Below are 23,305 nucleotides of genomic sequence, written 5' to 3'. Positions count from 1 at the left end.
CCGTGGTTCAGATCGCCATGGCCCTTCCAGTCCTGAAATCCTCGCTGTGTAATAAACAGAGCACAAACTGCTCTTCGCTTGCCAGGACTGTCCGTGTGCCACATCTTACCTGCAGTGACGTCACCGTGGACAGGTCTTTAAGCTTCCCCTCCTCATCTTTCAGGTTATAACCCTCGGGCCTCTTATCACGTTCGGTAATCTTCCATAGTTTGATAGTTTTATCTTTAAAAATAGAACAAAGTGAAACAAGACACATGATGAACACGAGCATGGAGAATGGAGTACCCACTCGAGTCTGCTAGATAAGGGTGCCTCAACCCACAAGTTCCTTAACCTTATCCTGTTCTTGGACATGAAGTTTCTTTCTAATTTGACTCCTTCTGTCAACTGACGCTACGAACATCTTTGCAAAGGGAACGTTTGTCGTCACGCTCGAGCTCCTCACAATGGATCCCAAAGGTGAAACTGTTGGGTCAAAGGGCATGACCCTTTCAAGGGCAGTTATCAGTCTTTCAACTAATTTCCGCAAAAACTGTACTAACGAAGCTTCCTGTTCTTTACACTTCACTGGCATCCTATTTCCTGAGATGCATCCCGCCCATCCAGAAACTCAGCTCTCCGGAAGCCTCACTTCTCTGGAATCCTGCCAAGAACATCAAAAGAGTAACCTTTACCAGCTGCGATGGTTCATCTTAGATGTCAACCTGGCTAAGCCACGCGACTCAGATATTTGGTCAAATGTGTGGATGTCACTCTGAAGGTATTTTCTAAGATGAGATTAACTTTTAGATCCATGGACTAAAGCAGATTATCCTTCACCATGTGGGTGGGCCTCCTCCAATCAGCTGAAGGCTTTAGAGAAAAAAGACCGAGGTCCCCTGAGGAAGAGGGAGCTCTGCCAGCAGATGGCCTTCAGACCCCCAGGCCCTTCGCTGGGTCTCCAGCCCGCCCTGTGGATTTCGGACTTGCCAGCCTCCACAATCAGGCACGCCAATTCCTGAAAATAAACCTCTGCTTATATATCTATATCTAAGCCTACGTCTATATCCATATCTGTCTACGCTCACACACACACATACACCCATCCTGTTAGTTCTTAGTACAGCACCCAAAACAATCACCTCCATGCTCCTGAGGAGGAAGGGGAGAAACTGCTATCAGTTAAACACTTGACAGGTGCCCATGGACAGGCTACTGGGAAAGGGAGGAGCTGGGATTCAAAACTGGGGGTGGGAAGCTTTGAGGGTGTGGGTGTTAGGAAATTCCTGAAGCTGCCCTTTCCTCCGAAGAGGCAGGCAGAGAATGACACTCTGTTAAATGATTAAAAACAAAAAAGCAACACGTGAACGAGGCTCAGACGCCGGCCCTGTTCTAAGCTCCTGACGATGTCATTTCCTTCCAGCTTCCCCAAAACCCTATGAGGCAAGAGCAGCCGTCAGGTTCAGAAGAGGAAGCGGCAGGGCCAGGGTGTTGACTGCATTGGGGGCTCCTGCCCTGGGTGACCTATTCTGGTGGGGGACCGCTCACTGCCTCTGTTCCAGCACCTGGGAAGGGCCCCTCTGCCTGAGACGGGGTTTGCTGAACATGACTCCGTGCCAGGCACCCCTCAGGGGACACAGACAATCAGAACGGCAGGAGCTCCATAGGGCAAGCCCTGGAGGGTCGGCAGGGGTGGGAAGGCCCACGGGAGGGACACCTCGCTCTGCTGAGCGGTCAGGGAAGGCTCAGTGGGAGCTGACACCCAGCGGAGGCCTAAGGGGTGAGGCGGGGTGTTGGCCAGGTGGGGGCAGGGAGAGCCGGCCTTCGGACACAGAGATGGGGTGGTGGCTTGAGTCTGACCGGTTTCAGGGATGCCATGAAGACCGCCCTAAGGAGTCAGACTCCCTTGGGTAGGCAGGTGGCATCATCTTATAAGACTCATCCACCCTGGAGCAGTACTGGCTGGCCTTGGGGTGCTGGGTGGGCAACACCTCTCTCCACCCTTGTTGCAACTCCAGAGGGAGCACAGGTGAGGAAACTGAGGCTCAGAGAAGCAAGGCCACTCCCCAAGGTCCCCAGGCTGGGACAGAAGCCAGGACCCTCCTAGCTCCCACCCCAGGCGTCTTTTATGATGGGGCTGAGAGGTGAAGGAGGATGAGCAGGTGGACGTGAAGGTGGGAAGCGGGGCCTCTGGCTCCAGGCCCACTGCCGGCAGAGGCCAGATGGCCCCAGGAACCGCAGCCTCTGAGTGGACCGCAGCAAAGCAGGGGTCTGGCCGGGAGCCTCCTTGGGGGCCTCCCTGGGGATGCGTACCATCTCCCAGAGGCAGATGGCCAGAGACCAGGCAACCAGTGCTCCTCCTGTACCATCCACTGAGGACCCCAGATCACCCGGTGACACCCTCCACCCTGGGGTGGTCTGGGATTCTGGGGGTTGTGGATAAAGAGGCAAGTCTGAATTGAGTGTTGACTGCTTTCCCTGACCTGGCCTCCTTTGTCCGTCCCCAAATTAAAGTACTCACGGACATGCTCAAGGAGCTGCTAGTTACAGCAGAGGCAATAAGCCCCCGGCCGACCACCAGGAGAGGGTGAGCAAGTGTATTCACTGCATGGAATTTACTCGCTGCTCAAAATACTGTGTTTCAGGAGTTCTAAAGGCCTAGGAAAAAGCTCACCATGTAAGTGAGGTGAAACATGGCATCTGACGACACATCGCTACAGTACGTGTGCGTAAGCGCACGCATGCCTACACACACGTGCACGCACGTGCGCACGCACACGCCTCACCGTTGGTGGACAGCAGGGAGTGGGCGGCATTCTGCTGAGGGAGCCACTTGATCTTGTTGATCTTCTCCTCTATCTCCAGACTCTTGAGATAGTCGAACTCCGGCTCGTGGCTCTGGAAAGTGCTGTAGACGTCATACTCGCCCTGGCTGTGCGGCGCATTTTTACTCTGCAAGGAAACCAGACCCTGAGCTCCAGGATGGTGAGGCGGGGCGGAAGCCGGCACTGGGACAGGGACGGGACTGGTCCAACCCACGCAGGGCCTGGAACAGCCATGGCGACCGGGCATCCGAGCAAGGGTCCAAGGAAACTCTCTGCTTTTTAAATGGCCGGTACCTTGCTGTGCAGCCAGGGCCGAGCTCCATCACCTCCTCCGTCCAGTAAGCGAGCACAAGGGCAACCACGCCAGCTCGTGTTTACTGAGCACCTACTGTACACAGGACACTGAGCTGAGTGCTGCTCACGCCTCCTCTCATTCTATCCTCGACGCCCCTCTGTGATGGGCACCATGACTCCGCCCACTTTACAGATGAGCGAGCGGAGGCTCAGAGGTGAGTCGACCCCCGCGCCCCCCCCAAAGCCACCTGTCCACAAAGTGCTGTCACTCACTCCACTGAGGTCTGTCTGGCACCAAGGCCAAGGCTCTGATCTGCTCCCACATCCTTGTGTCCAACGTGGGTCTGACTCGAGGAATGAATGCATTTTGGAGCAGATTTAACATTGGGGCCAGACACCCTGCAATGTCAGACAGACATCGGGATAGACTGGGATAGGGTATCCTCCCCCCAGCTTTCCTGAGCGGGTCCCCTTCTGGTTTAGTCAGCCAAGCTCATTATAGTAAGGACCTCCTGGTGGAGCCCCCCAAATAGTGAGGTGGTGAGTCCATCGCAGGTACCAGGGACCCCTTCCTGGTAGACAATTCAAGTTTCTATGACAACATGAAACTACAACTAAAACTGCCTGGGAGCAAAACAAAGGTAGTCAACCACGCACAATTTCAAGTTTTCTGTTGGTTTTTCAAAAGTATCTATTCATATATTTCTTTTCCTGCTGTGTTTTTGGAAAGCTTTAAAGTTCTTCAATATTTTTGCCTCTAATTCACTTCATCTCCTGTAAGCACTGGCTATGGAGAAGGTCAGTGGGACCAGAATTAAGAAAAAAATTAAAGGAGAAATATTCAAAACTGAGAAACTTGCGCATCTACCCATTTAATTTCTTTCTGCAATTTGGCAAAAAGAAGGCTTGGCTTTGCAATCCCCAGTGGGATCCTCTGGTCCTACTCATGAATCAAAGTGCTCCAGCCACAGTACTGGGCTCATTAGATAAGCAATTTCTCAGCTACCTGCTTTCTGGCTCTGTGTTCTTGGTAAGTTATTGCAACCCTCTGAGCTCTGATCTCCTCATCTGTAAAATGAGGATGACGATAGCACCTAATGGTACCACGAGGGCTGTCATGAGGGAGGGTTATGGGAGTGAACACAGGTGAAGTCAGAGCTCAGGGAACGTCAGCAGTGGGGAGGATGCTACTGCAGCTCCTCTCCCCTCTTCATCCTCCCTCCTGCCCCCTCTTCTCCTTCTGTTCCTCGTCCTGCTTCCCCTATCCTCCTTCCCCCCTTCCTCTCCTCCCCTGACCTTGGTGTCACCTTAGATCCTGTCTTCAGCATCTAATCCCAGCCCTGAAAGGCAGGGTGGTGTGTGAGTGACAGACCACACCCAGTCCTGGTTTCCATCCCTGGTCTTTGCTCACTAGCTGGGTGACTGTGCAGGCGTCCTCATCTATGAAACGGGGTGTGAGTCCCCACCCTCAGAGGTGGGCAGTGAAGAGTAACTGGGAAAAGCACGTGGAGAACGAAGTGAGGAGTCTGCATGTAGTAGGTGCTCAACAAATGGGGCCTTTTAAGCACCAGGTTCTTCCAGTGGTTCAGAAACGCTGCCTCGGGTAGGCTGTTCCAGACAGCAGACCTCACTGGGGCAAGGCCCGGGGCTGAGCAAAAGCGCCAACCCCAGACAGAGGGCCACCCACAGCTGCAGAAGGGTCCGTCCTCCCCTCCACCCGGCTCTGGCCGCACAGCACCAGCTCTCCAAGGCAGAGGGCAGTTTAATCAGGAGTCTGTTTCTCCAGGGTCTAGGACACAGTGACCAATCAGCAAACTTCCACTCAGCAGAGGGGGCTCAAAATATGGCGCTGTGAGTCGACCCGGTGGACTCCCTTCCCTGGGCCTGCCCGGTCCCATCCCTGCATGCCGCGGCGCCCTTTCATCCAGCCCAGGCATCCCGGCGGGATGCCCAGAGGCCCCCTGCGGGTTAAAGCCCGGGCTGAGCCGTAGTCCCCCTCCCACCAGGCCCCGCCGCACCTCCGGTTCCCGCTGGAAGATGACGACCCGGCCACCCTTGTCGCCGGTGGCCAGCAGCTCCCCCGTGTGGTTGAACTCGACGGTAGAGATGATATCGGCTGTGGTGGAACAGAGACAGGAGGATGTGGCTCATTAGGACCCAGTGCTGTGCAGGTGGCCAGAGCTGCGCGCCCAGCCCCAGGGCCCCCAGCAGATAGCAGGGGCCCGGCCCCCTCCCCGCTGGCCGTGGGACAGAGACCCGTTCACGGGTGTCTTTCCTTCCTTCCTGCTCCCCTTCCTCCTGAAGCAGTCTGGGGTTTCCTCGTGTGCTGACCAGGTGACTGGGATGCAAATCTGACACTCACTAGCCCAACTCTGGGGGCCACAGAGACCAACTGTACCCCTCCCTGCCTCCACTGAGCTCCCCCGTAACCTTCACATTCCTGGCCTGGACCCTGTAGGCACCAAACGCTTCAGCACAATGGATCTACTTTCAAACAAACCACACATCTGACTACTCCTCCCGGCAGCCCCAGGCAGGTTCTCATACTGTGTCCTCCTTCCAGCCGCCAGGAGGATGGTTCACCCCTCCCCCACCCCGACTCATGGGGTATTTCTGCTCAAACCCCCTCCTCTGCATCCTTCCCTGCCTCAAATGAAGGCAGTTCCATCCTCCCGCTGGCTCGGGCCCGAGCCTTTGGGTCACCGTGACTCTCCCCTCTCTCTCTTTCACCCTCCACATCCAGTCCTATTGTCTCAACCTTCAAGATACATCCAGATTCCATCACTTCTCCCGCCTCTCGCTTGGACGACTGCAACCGTCTCCCATCCGATCCCCGCCATTTCTCCCGGCCCAGACACAAGCTGGCCTCCACAGAGCAGCGACAGGGAGCTTTCTCGGGCCCCTCCAGAGGCTCCCCACCGACAGAGGAAAAGCGAAGGTCTTCAGAGTATCTAAAGCCTTGAGTGACCTGTGGTCCCCCGAGGGAGGCCACGTCAGGAGCCCAAAACTTCACCCTGCCCCGCACTTGCCCCTGGCGCTTGGCATTGCCTCCCACCCTGGGCCGGGTACCGTGCCCTGTGATGGGCTTTGGCCTGCGGGACGCCAGCTGACAAGCCGCCGTCCTGCGCTTCTGCCGCGGCCCTGCCCAGGCCCGCAGCAAAGCCGCCCAGCTGAGCGGCCTGGTCACCCAGTCCAGCCAAGCCTAGATCGGCGGGGTTGGCAGATGCGTGACAAAAAATGTTAGTGCTGAATGCCCCGTGTTTTAACTCAGTGAAAGGTAACGGGTGCCCACCCCAATTCCTACGGCTCTCAGCCCTGCTCTCCCACTCCGGCTCGGGCTCCTCACTGACTCTCAAAATACCGGCTACCTTTTGTCTCAAGAACTGCTCTCTCAGCCTCCAGTGGTTTTCCCAGTCCTATTTGCTATTCCACACATGCCTTCTCCTTCTCCAATCACACGCCTTCAGAGGCAGCTCCTGACCCGCACTGGCCTCTGAGCCACAGGTAAATGCCAACGCTGACGGCGAAAGGAAAGAGGACAGAGGGAAGGTGGTTCAGGAGCAGGATAACGGGCTGGATGTACTCACTGATCAGGATAAGAGCACGTTTCACTAAACTTGAAAATAAAGGGAATAAAAAACAAGGAGAGCCGCTCTTTGGGATCACGGAGCTGCTCTCTGAGTGTGGAATTGGCCCGGCTGGCCTGACACTTGTCCCTGTGTGGGCAGCCTGCCTGGCCCAGGGACACAGGAGGGGCACAGCCGGAGGCACAGCCCAGCAGTGCCGGGTTCCTGCCCGTGGCTCTGGCTCTTGCTGTTTCATGTCAGCACGCCCTTAGGGGGGAAGAGCAGGATATAAAACTGTATGTAAAATGTCTTTAATTATATAGACCAGTGATCACAGCCATGCTGAACAGCAAACAAACTGGGCAGAGGGAAAACAAGCTGGAAGAGACTTTTCTACCACGTTAAACAGAGATTGCTTTAGGGCGGTTGAAAGAAAATATTTTTTTCCTTCTCTTTCTATGTTTCCGTGTTTTCTAGATCTTCTGTAATGAATGTATATTTCTTAATAGCTTACTGGTATAAGGTTACTGAGGTATAACTGATATACACAAAAATGCACATTTTTAATGTATGCAATTTAATGAGTTTGGACATAGGCATAATATATATTATTAAAAATATATATTATTTTTATGATGGAAAAATAACAGTGCTATTAAATTAAAACGCCCATGTAACCACTGGTATCCAGAGCAAATGTGGTCCATACATGCTGGGCAGCTACCACAGTAACAGACAATAACACCTGCAGGCAATTTACAATTTATATGTCAGTTTTATATCCACCGCCTCCTTTGAACCTCATGCCAGCCCCTGAGGGAGATATGACTATCATTTCTAGTGGCAACTGAGGAGATGGATGGAGGCCCCTCCACAGTGACAACCCCCTGAGCTGTTCATGGACCAATCTGAAGTCCTGGGTTGGAGTCCTGGCTTCAGCGCCTGGGCTCTGTGACCTTGGTGGGCTACCTCACTGCTCCGAGAGTGCTGTCATCTGTAGCATGGCTATAGTACGGTCTTCCCGTGATTAGAAACTCAAGAGAGATGTTGGAGGTGAGAGGGTTTGGGAGGGTTGAAGGACCGTAACACCAAGGAATGATGAATGACCAAAATTTACCAGACAGAAAGTCAACGTTTTTTCTCATCTTTGCTTCTGGCCTCCACAGGAGTGGCAGCTGCCAGCTCAGAAATGTGCCAGATAAATCTGAGATTCAACCTCCCTGTACAGGCTTGGGAGTCCTGACCACCAGCCCCTCCAGCCCCCTTCTGCAAACATCTACAGAGCAACTACAGACCTCAGGCCAGGGCACTGCTTCCTCCGTCCCAGGAGGGGGCTGGTGGGTATTTAACATCCATTCATGGTTACAGGAAGTGTCTTCTAGAGCTTGCCTTAGGAAAAGTTACCTCCCCTGAGAGCTGGAAGTTGTCATCAGTAAAATCATGCAATTGGAAAGTCCATGCTCTCATTTTGGAATGTTTGACACATCTCCAGCCTCAATACCACCTCCCCCAGGAAGCCTTCCTGGAGAGCCCTCCTGCCCCCCAGTACAGTAGTCTCTCCTACAACTGTGATCTCATGCCCACTACGTGCCCCTCATTAGATGTCAGGCCCTGCAGGGGAGACAGAAATTGGAAGAAGAGGCAACACTGGGTGAGCTTCTTATTTTCACGGCTTTCAGCCTGAGGACAGGTCCCAGTCTGTGCCACGTGGCTACTGAAACTCAGATAGAAAGGCATCCTTTAGGCTCTATAAACCAGAAGACAGAATCTGGGGAAATCCTAGTCGCTGTAAAATGAGGTATTTAATCCTGGAAATGGGGTCTGAAGAGCAGTCCCCAAATGCAACACATAAACTCTGCCCCAATCTTTAGCTGGCTGCAAACTGCACACGTACACACGATAGACTCCAGGCAGAGCTGCTAAGGCTAAAAGACATGAACCAGGATTTGTGCTGGGACAGAGTTCGAAGTTGAGTTCAACCAAGTTAACTGCTTACAAATGCAAAACAAAACAAAACCACTCTTTGGAGGGACGTACTAAACATCTGGAGTCTCTACGGTATTGTCATTCTCAACACCCAGGATATTCTCCAAAACTATACGAAGATATACAAAGAAATAGGAAAATATCGCTCATACTGAATAAAAAGACAATCAAGGAAAGAGACCCTGAAGTTCCCGGGATCCTGGGATTAGCAAATGCAGATTTTTAAAGTAGCTATTATAACTATGTCCAAGGATATAAAGGAAAATTTGCTCTCACTGCATGAAAAGAAAGGAAATTTCAACAGAGAGCTATTTAAAAATAGCTAAATGGACAATCTATAACTGAAAAATACCACATATGAAAATCACTGAATTGCTTAACAGGAAATTTGAGATGACAGAAGAAAGAGTTAGTAAATGTGAAGATATATCGATAGAAATTATGCAACCTGAAGAAAAGAGAGAAAATAAATTTAAAAAGATAAAGCACAGAGCCTCAGGGATCTGCCGGAAAACATCCAATGTCTATGTGTACTTGGAGTTCCAGAAGGAGAGGAGAGAATAGAGTGGAAGAAAGACTTGAAATAATGACTGAAAAATGCCCCAATATGGTAAGAGACTTTAATTTACAAATTTAGGAAGCTCAGCTAACTCCAAGTAGGAAAAATACCAAGAAATCACACCTAACCATCAAACTGCTGAAAGCCAAAACAAAAATGAACATTTGTAAGCAGGTAGAACAAAAACCACATATTCTATTCAGAGGCTCCAAGACGCAGATAACTGCTGATTTCTCATCAGAAATAACAGAGTTCCGAAGGCTTTTAAAGTGATGGAGGGACATTAAAAAACCTGTAAACCCAGACTTCTGTATCCAGTGGAATTATACTTCAAGGATAAAGGGCAAATAAAGACATTTTGGTGAAAGCTCTCCACGGACCAGTGATTGAATCTCAGGGCAAGCCCACTGCCCTACCATCACTCTCTCTTTACAGATAAGGAACTTGGTCAAGAGGTGGGGCACTGGCCCAAAGTCCCATTCAGGGCAGGGCTTTTGCAGTGTATTCCCCTGGCAGGTCCCGGTCCCTGCACCACAGGGCTGAGTTGCCAAACAGCTGATGCCTCAGGCTCAGGGTCACAACTCAGCCACTGGGAGAGGTCCGCCAGGCCCACGTATGAGGGTGCTCCAAGCCTCCCTGTTGTGGGTGATGACAACCCCATGAAAACCCAAGGTGCCCTTCTACTTGTGAGGTCCCCTTTTCTTTCCGCTGCAGCTCTGGGAGTCCCCCAAATGGCAAGGCAGAGTTGGAAGAGGCAGCTTGGACCCCTGGACAAAGAGGCAGCAGTCAACCCCCTGGGACTGGGTACGGCGCAGCCCTAACAGTGCAAGCCCAGAGCCAACTGGTTTGGGAGCCAGAAAGCCACACTGTGGCCCAGCATGGGCTCAGGAAGAAGTCAGGGGTGGTGTCCCAAGTGACCCGCCCAGTGACAGGTGCACCGCGAGAGCCAGAGCCAGAGATGGGCAAAGACCATGCTGTGGGTTGAACTGGGTCCCCCAAACATATGTGGATTTCCTAAGCCCTGGTACCTGTCGCTGTGACCTTATTTGGAAATAGGGTCTTTGCAGATGATCAAGTTAAGATGTGGTCCTACGGGATTCTATGGGCCCTAAATCAACGGCTGGTGTCCTGAGAAGAAGGCCATGTAAAGACATGGGCGCACAGACACACGGGGGGAAGGCCATGTGACAACGCAGGCAGAGACTGCAGTGACGCATCTACAGGCCGAGGAACATCGAGGATTGCTGGCCGCCAACAGAAGCTGGAAGAGGCCTGCGACAGACCCTTCCCTGCAGCGTTCAGAGCAACACGACCCTGCGGGTACCTTGACTTCAGACTTGCGGCCTCCAGAACTTCGGGGGAAGAAACCTCTGTTGTTTTAAGCCACTGAGTAGTTTGTCACAGCTTTTCCCCAGCCAACATACGGAGAGAACAGAGCAGAAGCGAGAGGCTGTGCGGGCAACGCTCTGCAGACCCAGGCGGCACCCTGGGCTGCGGCTCCTCCTGGGGTCACGTGGGGAGGATCAGCCCTTGGATCTCACAGGTGCCCCTTGTGTCTTTTTCATCAAGAGGAAGGTATTCCAGTCCCAGCCTCGGTACATATTAGCTGTGTGACCGCATCCAAATCACGCTCTCTCCGAGCCCTAACTGTCTCACCCATAAAATAGGAACTGTCATCCCTGCCTGGTCACAGTGCTCCTAGGGTTTATGTAAAATTCAAAGGATTCCGTGGACTGGAAATCTCCCTGGAAATTGTGGCAGAGGCCTGCAAATTCGAGGAGGAGATTAAGCTGCTCATCAGGGAGACGCCCCCCCTGCTCATCTCACCATTCATCACTGTAAGTGCTGTCGCCACCATTAATGATCCATCAGCATCACAGCTCGCGGCAGAGTGAGGGCCCTCGGAAAGCCCAGCTTCATCCTTCTGATGGGATCGCTGCGTTTGATTAGTATTGTCAGAGGCATCAGGGCTGATGAGGAGGGAGGTGGGAGAGGAAACAGGTTCTGCCTGCTGCTGAATGAAGGAGCTTGGTGCGAGGAAGGAGGCTCCGTGTGCCCAGCGTCCGCCCAGGACAGGACTCTGTGAGCAAGCACTTACCCAGCATCTTCTCTGGTTTGGAGAGAAGGAGCCTGTTCTCAAGGGCTGCTCTGGGTCCAGGGAGATGCACAGGAGGTGAAGAGGTGGCCAGGGGAAGTGACCACTTCAGGATGGGGAGAGGTGAGATCCAAGAGGGCCTCCTGGAAACAGGAGTGGGGTCTTGCAGAACAAGGAAAGGTGGCAGACTTAACGGTGATGCCCCATCAGCGGCTTCCTGTATCCACATCTTATACAAAGTGATCCCGGGGCTCTTCCCGTCCAGCAACAGAGACTGTTCACCCATCCTTGACTCTGCACTGGCTTGTGACTTGCTTTGGCCAACAGAATGCAGAGGAAGTTAGGGGGCGCCGGTCCAAGCCTGGGCCTCAAGAGGCCTTCAGTTTCTGCTCTCTCTGGGACCCCTGCTCTGCCACGGAGACAGCCCCAAGCAAGCCTGCCGGATGACGACGAGAGGCCACGTGGACGAGCCAGTGCAGCTGAGGCCATGCTAGGCCAGCCCACAGCCAGTCCACCCCCGAACACGGCAGCACGCCCAGCAGAGATACCTCCTGACCCATAGCTACCGTACACGTCAGAATGAGCACTGCCAATACACGAGGAGACGCCCAGTAGACTTAAAGACTAAGGGGAAGGAGCGCACGCTGGATCCAACGGCACCCCGTCAAGCTAGCTTTTTAAAAGGAAAGTGCACCCAAACAGGAGACCCAGTGGATGACAAGTTAGGTAAACATTAAACTGGGCCTAGTACTGATTAATCTTAAAGGCTGAGAAAAACACTTCCGTTATCCCGGCACCTGCTCCAAGAGCTCCAGGTGAAATGGAATGTTGGAACCTTGAGTTATGGTTCCCATAATATATATATGTATATATGTGTATATATATAAAATATAGTCAGTCAGCCAGAGCTGAGGATGCTTGGGAATATTTGGCTCAGATAATGACCTTTGGGGAGAGGGGTAGCAGAGGGAAGCCTGGGTACGGAACAGCCAGAGGGTCTGTGGCTGGTTGAAGTTAGGTCCTTAAAGTGTAGTTATTCCATGGTTCTGGCGCTGCCTGGTAAGGGGGAAGGTCTGCTCAGATCTCACTCTTACTGGCTGCGTGACCTTGGACAAGGCATTTCACCTCTCTGAACTGATTTGATCATCTGTGAAACAGAGATGGTCATACACACCCTCCAAGGCTGCTGGAAGGTTTACCCAGATATCACCTAGCAGGTGGCAGGCACTCAGTAAATCTGTTCACTGTCCATTTATTATTCAAAAGAATATTAATGGGGAGCTGTGGTTTAAGTTATAGTTTAAAGGGAAAATGTTGGCTAGGGTGTGATGTTTTTAATGTGGACTTTGGATAAAAGACTCAAAAAAAAAAAAGAAAAGTACAGAGTTTCTTGTGTGAGATGATGAAAAAGTTTTGGAAATGGATAGTGGTGACGGTTGCACAGCACTGTGACTAATTAATGCCACTGAATGGTACACCTAAAAATAAAGTGGTAAATTTTATCTTATGTATATTTTATCACAATAAGAAGTTTAATTTAAAAAATTAATTGAGGACCCACTGTATCCCAAGCACTGTTGCAAATGCCGGGAACTCAGCAGTGTACACACCCCACAAGAAGCTCACTCTCTAGTGGAGAAAACAGACAATAAGCAAATTTCTGGGAAGGAGATAAGAGCTAAGATAAAAGCTAAAGTATGATAAGGGATGGGAGGGTTGGAGGTGCTGTTTTAGCTGGGGAGGTCAGGGGAGACTTCCTGGAAGAGGAGCGTTTGAGCAGAGACCTGCAGGAAGCAAGAGAGGAAGCCACACAGATATCTGGGAGGACAGCACATGCAAAAGCCCTGAGGTAGGAGAGAGATTGGTCTGTTGCAGTTCAGCAAGGAGGGCAGGGTGTGTTGGTGACAGGGGCAGGACATGAGCTCAGAGAGGTGGGCAGCGCCAGGTCCCTGAACCTTGCAAAGAAAGACTTAGGATTTTATTTAAGTGAAAGAGGAACCACATAGCATTTTGAGCTGGGAAGTCATGATCCAACTTGGGTTTAATGACACTCCTATCCTCATGTGTATCCCTCACTAATATAGATGGGCTCTTCCCTTCTGTGCCCTGTCCAGGGCCTGGCACATGGGCAACTGCTGGAAAGGGTTTGTTAAGTAAATACCAGAGAAGCAGACGCTCACCAGGCATGTGGGGGATGGCAGGGGCCTCTGTGTCATCCCTGCCACTCACTTGCCTAACGCAGTTCCTCTCTCTGGGCCTCACTCTGGCTCCTCGTCTATGAAGAAAGGCGTTGGCAACATGATGGTTTTATTGTCGTTGCTTTTACTTTACCATTTAAAAAACTGAGATGCAATTCAGGTAACATAAAACTCACCATTTCAAAATGTATACTTAAGGGGTTTTGAGTATATTCCGTGTGTTATGCACCCATCATCACTATCTATTCCAGAACATTCCCAGCACCCCAAACAGGAACCCCATACCTTTTAGCAGCAGTCATTCCCCATTCCCTCCTCCCCCCAGCCTCTGGCAAACACTCGTCTGCTTTCTGTCTTTAAGGACATTTCACATAAATGGAACCACACAGTGTGTGGCCTTTTGTGTCTGGCTTCTTTCACTCAGCATCACGTTTCCAAGGTCTACCCGTGTTGCAGTGTGAACCAGGACTTCAGTCCTTTTCATGGCTGAATAATATTCCATTGTGATCATGATGGTTTCGAAGGCAGGCCCCAGAAGAAGGCTTGAAGGGGGTTGGGCACCTAAGAATGGCCCTGTGTCCCCAGAACCCTGACCCATGGTTGCTCCCAGCTCTGCAGGCTGAGGGGCTGCTGCAGGAGCCAGAGTAAGGGTGGGACAGCGCTGCCCCTACAGTGGGTGCTCCAGGAGGGTCAGGGTGCGAGGGAGGCCACGGACCGTGGCTGCCAGCTCCTCCCCGCCAGCCCAGATGGGCCCCTGCTAAGTAGCTGTTGGCCTGACTGGCACAGAGGCAGATGGGCCTGGCAGGGGTGCAGGGCAGCTGTGGATTGGCCTGTGGTCAGCAAGACCCGGTCAGCCTGCTGGGCTTGACGCTAGGCCAGGTTGGATTGTGCTCACAGCAGGGATGACTCCCCAAATCAGACTGAAGCATGGCCCTCCAGGCCCCTCAAAGCAGCCAGGTGGCCTGAGGCCAGCAGCTGGCCTCGGGACAGGGTCAAGGTGAAAGGGACAGAGAGAGGACCACCTGCTCCTAGCCTGCCTGCTTTCAGCACAAGCTCCTGAAGGCCCCCCAGCACAATTGCCTGGGCTTGTCTCCTAAAGATGAAGATTCCCAGGGCCCTGCTCAGACCCACGGATCAGAATTGCTGGCACCTGGAATCTGCATTTTGATGGGTTCTTCAGTGATGCCCTGAGGTTTGAGAGCCACTGGTAAAGTGCTAAGAGGTTTGGGAGTGAGAGCACTCACTTTAGTGGGGCTGCCTGATTCTCAGCAAGTTACAGACATTCTCTGAGCCTCAGTTTTCTGATCTCTAAAATGGGTATAATAGTGTCATCTCAGGGTTGATCGGGAGGATTTAATGAGGCAACAAGAAGCCGCTTAAAAATCACTAGCTGCAATTAGTAGTATATTATTATTACACATGTAAACCAAATCAGAGAACTGTCTGGATTTTAAAAGAAAGTGGGGCGGGGAAGAATTAATAAATGAGAGAGAGAGGTTTAAGATATGGAGAATTTGCTGTTGGGGGGAACCTGGCTCTGAATCCCACCCAGTTTTGGCTGTCGTTTCATCCTTCAGTTTTCCGGTTTGTGCAGTGGTGATGGTGAGAGCCGCCCATGCTGGAGGGCTCTGCAAACTGTAATATGCTGTCCCGTGCCAGGGCGGGGAACGCAATGTGAGGAGGGGGATGGAGGCCTGATGCTGATCTAGACTGATGGCTTGAGTCTGGGCCGGGCCAGCTGGCTGGGGCTGGCTTCTGCCCTCCCAGTGCCTGGCTCCCGAGGGCCCCATCCTTTCTGTATCAGTTCCTCAGGCCCCAGCCGGCAGGCGGGCAAGAGGGGCCAAATGCCACTGTGACAAGAACACCCTTCAGGCTCTGTCACATCAGTGTGTCCATCTGTCCCCTCGCCAGGCCCGTGTCTGCGCCAGGTAGACGGACGGGGCTCAGGCGCTGAGCTGGGTGCTGAGGTCATGCTTGGCAGAGACGGCTGGGTCCTCTGTCTGCCTCTCCTGCCTCTGCCCTGGCCTGGGCCATCGTCACTTCTCTCCTGGACATCTGCAGCCCCCTCCCCTTTGGGTTTCCTGTCTTTATCCTGGCCTAGGCCACCCGGTGACCAGAGGGACATTGCTGAAACTGAAAACTCATCGTACCCCGACCCTCCCTAGAGCCCTATGTGGCTCCCCGTGGCCCTCGCCAGCCCTCTGTCTCTCCACTCCCAACACGACCCTCACCCTTTAGGCACCCCAGCGGGGCCATTTATTTATTCGAGAAGTATTTACTGAGCCCTAATGCTAGGCGGCGGGAACTGAGAGGCGGCCTAATGGGCACCTTGGAGCCCCTCCCACGCCCACCAGTCTGTCCCGTGTCCTGGGGGAGACAACCAGCCTGCTCTTCCTACTCCCTCCTATTTAAAAAAAATTTTTTTTGTTTTAATTGAAGTAGAGTTGATTTACAATGTCGTGTTAGTTTCAGGTGTACAACAAAGTGATTCAGTTATACATACATAAAAAATTACATATATATTTTATATTGAGTATATATAATGTGTGCTACACAATAATCTCTGTGCTACACAATAGGACCTTGCTGTTTACCTATTTTATATATAGTGGTGTGTACCTGTTAGTCCCACACTCCTCATTCATCCCCCTCCACTTCCCCTTTGGTAACCATAAGTTTGTTTTCTATGTCTGTGAGTCTCTTTCTTGTTTTGTAAGTAAGTTCACTTGTATCATTTTTTAGATTCCACATGTAAGTGATATCATATGATATTTGTCTTTCTCTGTCTGATTTACTTCCCTTAGTATGATCATCTCTAGGTCCATCCATGTTGCTGCACACCTCCCCTGTCCTCTTGAAAGACCCCGTGTCCCAGCCTCTGGGTGACAGTCTGGTAGAGGGTGACAGTCCATCCCGTTAAGGTGTGACTGAGGCACCCCCCTGAGAGGGGCTGAAACAGCCTGGGATGGGCTTGACAGGCAGATGGGCAGGGGCGCTCCAGCTCTGCACTGGCTGCAGACCATTGTTAGCTCAACCTCTGGAGGCTTGGTTTCCTCACCTGTAAAATGGGCACAAGGGTGCATCTGAAATTAGATGCTGTGGGTGGAGGCTCAGCATGGAACTCGGCACACAGCAGGCCCACTTGTTTTGGTACTGTCATCTCCAAGGGACCCACTTTGCTGGTGGGAGCTCCTTAGGCCACCAGGCTCGCTGCCTAGCTCCCTGGCAGAAAGAGTCCCAGCTTTCCTGCGGCTCCCTTCTCCAGCCTTGAGGCCGTTAGCACAGCCGCTCCACTTGGATCACCGGGCAGCGGACAAGGAGTGGCTTTGGAAGTGTTCCCATCCTGGTTACACATTGACTGCCTGGTGGGAGCTGGGTCCTGGGGAGGTCACATTCACTGGGCACCAGCTAGGACCCTCACCCACCATGTGCATTAGCCCGCGGCAGACCGAGGAGTTTGTGGCATTCTGCCATTTCCACGTGGGGAAACCGAGGCTCTGAGGGTTGAACTTGTCCTCCTGCTGGGAACAGGTGGCTTCTCTGCACCAGGTGGACCCCAGGGCCTGTGCTCCTAACACGGTAAAGTGGGTCAGGCCGGCCCCAGGTGCCTTCACCACGTGCACCTCCACGGGATGTGATGGTGCCATGGTCTCCCAGGCCACGTCTCGTGCCTGGTGCCCTGCACCCAACACCCCTTCCCACCCAGGGATGCCCGCACCCATTATAAAGATGAGCAAACTGAGGCGCCCGCAGGCAGGACTGGCGGGGCCGGGCAGGTCTGGAGCCCTCCTCTGCCCCGTCTGCTGTGGGTTCTGGGGCTCCCTTCCTGGGTTTTCCCTGGAGACATAAACTCCCAGCACGTTATTCAGCAACTGCTGAGTGGATGACTCCCGTCGGCCAGCGTGGTAACCGCCCTTCCATGTGGCTTCACGCTCCATCTCAAGCACCTCACACCCAGGACCTCAGTTACAGGTTGTGACCCCACTTCCAGATGGCGAAACTAAGGCTCTGGTGTGCTGGTGCACACGGACCACTGGCTCTGCGTGGGCGGGGAGGGGGTGTGGAGGAGAAAACTTGGAGTCGTGGCTGAGTCTGTGGGCTTCAAGCCACCCATGGTTTAACAACCGGCTCACGAAACTCCTAAAACTTGAACAACCAGCTCACGTAGTTCCTGAGCTGAGATGGCCCTGACACACCCTGGGTGAAGTGAGGTCCAAAGTCCACACTGGCAGAGAAAACCTGATTCAGGGCTAAGTCCCAGCCTTCGGCATCTGAGCGAGACTCTTCCGGCAGCCCCACTGCTGGCACCCCGAGGGCAGCCTGCCCCTGGAAACCCCATGTCTCCGTCAGCAGGACCCTCCCCATCCCTTGCAAGCCCCCACCTGGCCTGGCATCACGGATGCCAGGACCAGACGCCCCCGTACACCACCCACTGCTCCCCCCTAGCTGCGAACAACCATCACCCCCACGGGAAATGCCGGGGCCCAGCTTCAGAAAACAGAAGTTTACTGCCTGGGAAAAAAATCCGGGTGATGTTGTCAGTGCTGTGCGAGTCTGAGGCTGTGGGCGCAGAGGGAGGGAACTGGGCCTCGGTGACAGCCGGGTGCCACGTGGGTCTCCTCCACCGACCTCGCTGGCTTGGGCGGGAGGAGGAGGGGGAAGGTATATGGGAGCCAGAGGAGGCGGGCCTGCAGCATGGTGGGCACAGCAGCATCCATTCCAGCCGCCCCTCCCCTCAATCTGCTCCTCTCGGAGGGAAACCTGTTCCTGCAGCTTCCAGGAGCCCCTGCCCACCCCAGTCTACTCTGCGCCGGCCACTGGCCGGGAGGAGGTGCCTGCAGGCCCTAGACCGTCCCCTCCTCCTTCACCCTCCCCTCTCCCCTCCTAGAAGCATATTAAGCATCTCTGTCTCAACGGCATGTGCGGGGCGACCTGGAGGTGGGGTTCAGCCCTACACCTGGTGATCCTTGTGTCCCTAGGAAAGCTGCAGCCTCCGCATACCTGCTGCCAGCCCAGGCCACAGGATTCTGCCTCTACTTCTTCATCTGGACAGTAGCTCCCAACTGAGGTCTTGGGCTGGTGGGGACCTGGCCCTCCAGCCAGAGCTGACTGATGTCCACCCACTCATCCATTCATTCACCCAACATTCACCAGATGTCCGCTCTGCATCAGGTCCCCCCAGGGCTGAGTCACAGTGATGGATATCCAGACAGTCTCTGTCTTCATGGAGTCTGCGGCTTACAGGGAGATGGACAAGGAAACTGATAAACTCTTTCCAGCCGCCCAGGTGCTGGGGTGGAGGTCTGTACAGGGAATGGGTAGAACCCCAAATAGAGGGGAGGACTGCCTAGTGGTTAAGACCAGGACGCTGCAGCCAGACACTCCAGGTTCAAACCTCACTTCCACCTCTCAGTTACCTAGGAAAGCTACTCATCCCCTCTGAACCTCAGTTTCCCTCTCCTGTAAAATGGGTTCGATACTCATTAAATAATACTGCTTCAGAGGGTTGTAAGGATTGAATGAGTGAATATGTGTTCGTATTAGAACAGGACATAGACTCGCAAAACGATTTTACAAAAAAGGAACAAAGTTGGAGGACCTAGCCAACCTGATTCAAAGATTTACTATAAAGCTATAGGAATCAAGCCAGTGTGGTACAGGAAAAGGATAGACACATAGATCAAATGAACAGAGAATCCAGAAATAGACCCTCCAATCCATGGTCAATTGGTTTTTGTTAAAAGCACCCAAGCAATGAGGAAAGGATGGTCTTTTCAATAAATAGATAAAATGGGGAAGAAAATTAACATCTGCCCTTACCTTACACCATATATAAAATTATGTGGAAAAGGCTCAAAATATAATTGTTGAAATGAGACCTAAGTATAAAAGCTAAAGCTAAATAACTTCTAGAAGAAAATATCAAAGAAAATCATTGCAACTTTGATTTCGTAGTCAAGACATAAAAAGCATCAACAACAAAAGAAAAAATGGGTAAATTGGACTTTATCAAAGTTCAAAACTTTTGCTCATTGAAAGAAACTGTTATGAAAATAAAAAGGCAAGGACGGAATGAGAGAAAATATTTGCAATCCATACATCTGACAAATCACTTGTATCCAGAACGTATACAGACCTCATACAACTCAATAATAAGAACACAAACCACCTAATTAAAAACAGGCAAAAGATTTGGACAGACACCTCTCAAAGCAAAACATATGAATGACCAAGAAACACATGAAAAGATGCTCAAAAGATCATTAGTCACCAGCGAAATGCAAATTAAAATCTCAGTGAGATACCAGTATATACACCCATCAGGATGGCTAAGATTTAAAAGACTGATAATATCAAGTTGGTGAAGATGTGGCACAACCAGGAATCTCCTTCACTGCTGGTGGGAACGCACAACCATACCATCCCTTTGGGGAACAGCCTGGCAGCTTCTTACAGGGTTAAGCATGTGCCTGTCATATGCCCCAGCCATTTCTCCCCATTAGGAGTAACGAAAGCCCACGAACACCCAAAGACTTGTACACGCCTGTTCCCAGCAGCTTCACTCACAGTTGCTCAAAACTGGAAACCATCCAAATACCCATCAACAGGGGAATGGACAAATTATGATAGATCCAAACCATGGAAGACTACTCGGGAATACAAAAGAACAAACTATTGATACATACAACAATGGGATGAACGTCAAAATGATCATGTGGAGTAAAAGAAGCCAGGCAGAGTGCGCCCTGTGTTATTCTATTTACATGAAATGCTAGAAAGTGCAAACTAATATATACTGTCAGCAGGCCAATCAGTGGTCACCAGGACACAGAATGTAGTCAGGGATGGACCACACAATGGAACAAGGAAATTTTGGGGGCTGATGGAAGATGCTCTGATTCTTAATCCTGGTGGTGGTCTCACAAGCACACACAGCTGTCAAAACTATGGGACTCTACACTTGAAGTAGATGCAGTTTATCGCACATAAGAACATGTTTTTAATTAATTAATTAATTACTTTATTTTTGGCTGTCTTGGGTCTTCGTTGCTGCACGCGGGCTTTCTCTAGTTGTGGCGAGTGAAGGCTACTCTTCCTTGCGGTGCGTGGGCTTCTCATTGCGGTGGCTTCTCTTGTTGCGGAGCACAGGCTCTAGATGTGCGGGCTTCCGTAGTTGTGGCTTGCGGGCTCTAGAGCCCAGGCTCAGTAGTTGTGGCTCACGGGCTTAGTTGCTCCATGGCATGTGGGATCTTCCCGGACCAGGGCTCGAACCCATGTCCCATGCATTGGCAGGTGGATTCTTAACCACTGAGCCACCAGGGAAGCCTCATAATAACATTTTTTAAAAGTCTTTGTTTGCAGTAAAGGGGAAGAAACAGCAGCAGCGGCCACCTACTCTCTTCTGAAACTTCCAGCAAACAGCTGACTTAACAGCCTACAGGCTCCATGGGCAAGGCGACCACCCGAGTAATTACATCAAGGGAAACAATCATTTGGTGAATTTTTCATCAACTGAGATCATTCATATTTATCAAGCTTCTAATTCATCTAGATTTGTCTCAGGAGGTCTGACCCACCCTGGCCTGGGCATGAGAAATGGATTGTGCCAGGCACGTGGTAGAATCTCATTAATTGCATGTTGAATGAATTAATAATTGCCCCGCCTTTCCAAGTGCGCACAGTTCGTCAGTGGCCGACCGGAAGCCAGAAGCCAGCGTGGGCAGCCTGAGCTGACCCTGGGAGAAACCCAAGGCTGCCTTCCTCCGCGGACAAAGCCCTTTCCAGGACACGCTCAGATGCCGAGGCTTGAAACAGCGAGAAAAGGCAAAGTCAGGACCATTCTGATGTGGCGTTAGGGGGTGGGGGGACCACGCAACACAGCAGAGAAGCTTGAAAATCAGTGGGCAGCTGGTATGGGGTCAGATGCAGGCTTCTTCCAGAAATGTCCAGTCCAGGGGCATGATAGAAGCTGCAGACAATATCTGTAGCTGGATCAAACTGCTGGGGACAGTCGAGCCAAAGGGTCTTGGCTGGGACCTGAAGACAAGCCAATCACTGCTGTTATTTCTCTTTTGGTCCAGCTCCAGGCTGGATGCTGTCAGAGCCCTAAGATGCAGCTTCCTTGTCAATGCAGGAAGTGACCAGGGGATCACATGCTTTCTCTTCCACCTTCATCTTGGGCCTCCTCCATCACCTAACTCAGCAGTTCTTAGACTGTGGTCCAAGGACCCCTGGGTGTTCTTGGGGTCCTTCTTTTCCAACGACGTATCCGTGTGACGTATCTGTGTGGCGGAAACCACATTTCCACCAAACAAAATAGCACAACAGACTGAATGCAGAAGCTGATGTGAGAATCCAGCTGTCCTTTATTAAGCCAGACATTAAAGAGATTTACAAAAATGCCACTCTTCTCACTAATTTTTTTTTGTTTTGGAAAACATAGCTATTTTTCAGAAAAAATATTATTTATGTTATGTGATGGTGTGTTATTTCTACGTTTAAATGAATTAATATATAAATATTTCTAAATGTTTCAGTCTTAACTTCTAATATGGGAGATATCAATGGATACAACGGACATACACAGAAGCTCTTTGGGAGCCGAAATAATTTTTAAGAGTTTAAGAGGATCCTAACATCAAAATGTTTGACAATCACTGCCCTAAAAGTAGCTGGGCAATTTGGGTATTTGACCTATTAATGTATCTATTGGTCTGAGCAACATTCCTTAGTGCTTAGAGCTCCTGGCCCATGGAGGACACTCCCATGCTCCTAGGATGGTGTCATTTGTCACAAAATGCCCAGAGCCTAAAGGAGAAGTTAAGGTGAGTCAGTGAGGCGTGATGATGAGCCAACATCCCACTGGCAGCTCGTGGCTCCCATGTCTCGGATAACTCGCTGCCTCTGCTCACGAGGTTGTTACAGTCAAGGGTGTGTGTGAAGGAGTCTGAGCCGGAAGGGGCCAAGAGAACATCTCAAGGGGAAAAAGGGTCTCAACCCACATAGACACTCTGTCAGAAGTATACACGTTTCCTTGGGCTTCCCCGGTTGTGCAGTGGTTAAGAATCTGCCTGCCAGTGCAGGGGACATGGGTTCGATCCCTGCTCCAGGAAGATCCACATGCTGTGGAGCAACTAAGCCCATGCGCCACTACTACTGAGCCTGCGCTCTAGACTCCGCACGCTGCAACTACTGAGCCCAGGCGCCACAACTACTGAGCCCACGCCCTAGACCCCGCACGCTGCAACTACTGAGCCCATGTGCCACACTACTGAGCCCACGCCCTAGACCCCGCATGCTGCAACTACTGAGCCCACGTGCCACAACTACTGAAGCCCGTGCGCCTAGAGCCTGTGCTCCACAACAAGAGAAACCACCGCAATGAGAAGCCCGCACACCGCAACAAAGAGTAGCCCCCGCTCGCCGCAACTAGAGAAAGCCTGTGTACAGCAATGAAGACCCAATGCAGCCAAAAAAAAAAAAAAAAGAAAGAAAGTATACACGTTTCCAATGCACATTTTGGCCAAATGGCACATGGCTGGTACTAAAATTGGTATTTGAAAAAACTAAAATAAAATGAAATTGGTATTTGGCCAAAGATAATTATCACCACAGAGAAAACTTCTGCATTGTGGGAGTAAGTCTGAAATTGTATCTAACATTTGAATTATTAACCTTGTTAGAAATTATTCAGCTTGTCTGCCCTTCTAGAAAAATCTGATGGAGACTTTTCTCTCCATCTCCGAGGCTCCGTTGATGGTAAGGATGCAGTTTTATGAAGCAACCCCACAAATGGACACGGC

At 51.5% G+C, this 23,305-nt stretch overlaps 1 protein-coding gene across 1 annotated transcript in view; it reads right to left on the bottom strand.

Annotated features, from left to right (window-relative positions):
* The window catches only part of PPP2R2C (protein phosphatase 2 regulatory subunit Bgamma), a gene marked incomplete at both ends in the record, with an annotated part of 129,701 nt that overhangs the window by 43,268 nt on the left and 63,128 nt on the right, over positions 1-23,305 (bottom strand). Inside the window, 3 exons of the mRNA XM_082837649.1 lie at positions 110-222; positions 2,766-2,931; positions 5,117-5,214. Of these exons, the coding sequence (XP_082693775.1) occupies positions 110-222; positions 2,766-2,931; positions 5,117-5,214 (377 nt within the window). The remainder of the gene's footprint in view (positions 1-109; positions 223-2,765; positions 2,932-5,116; positions 5,215-23,305) is intronic.

Source organism: Leucopleurus acutus (assembly GCF_964270905.1).
Source record: "Leucopleurus acutus genome assembly, chromosome: 4".
NCBI classification, from domain to species: Eukaryota; Metazoa; Chordata; class Mammalia; order Artiodactyla; family Delphinidae; genus Leucopleurus; species Leucopleurus acutus.
This window is presented reverse-complemented; position numbering and strand designations above follow the sequence as displayed.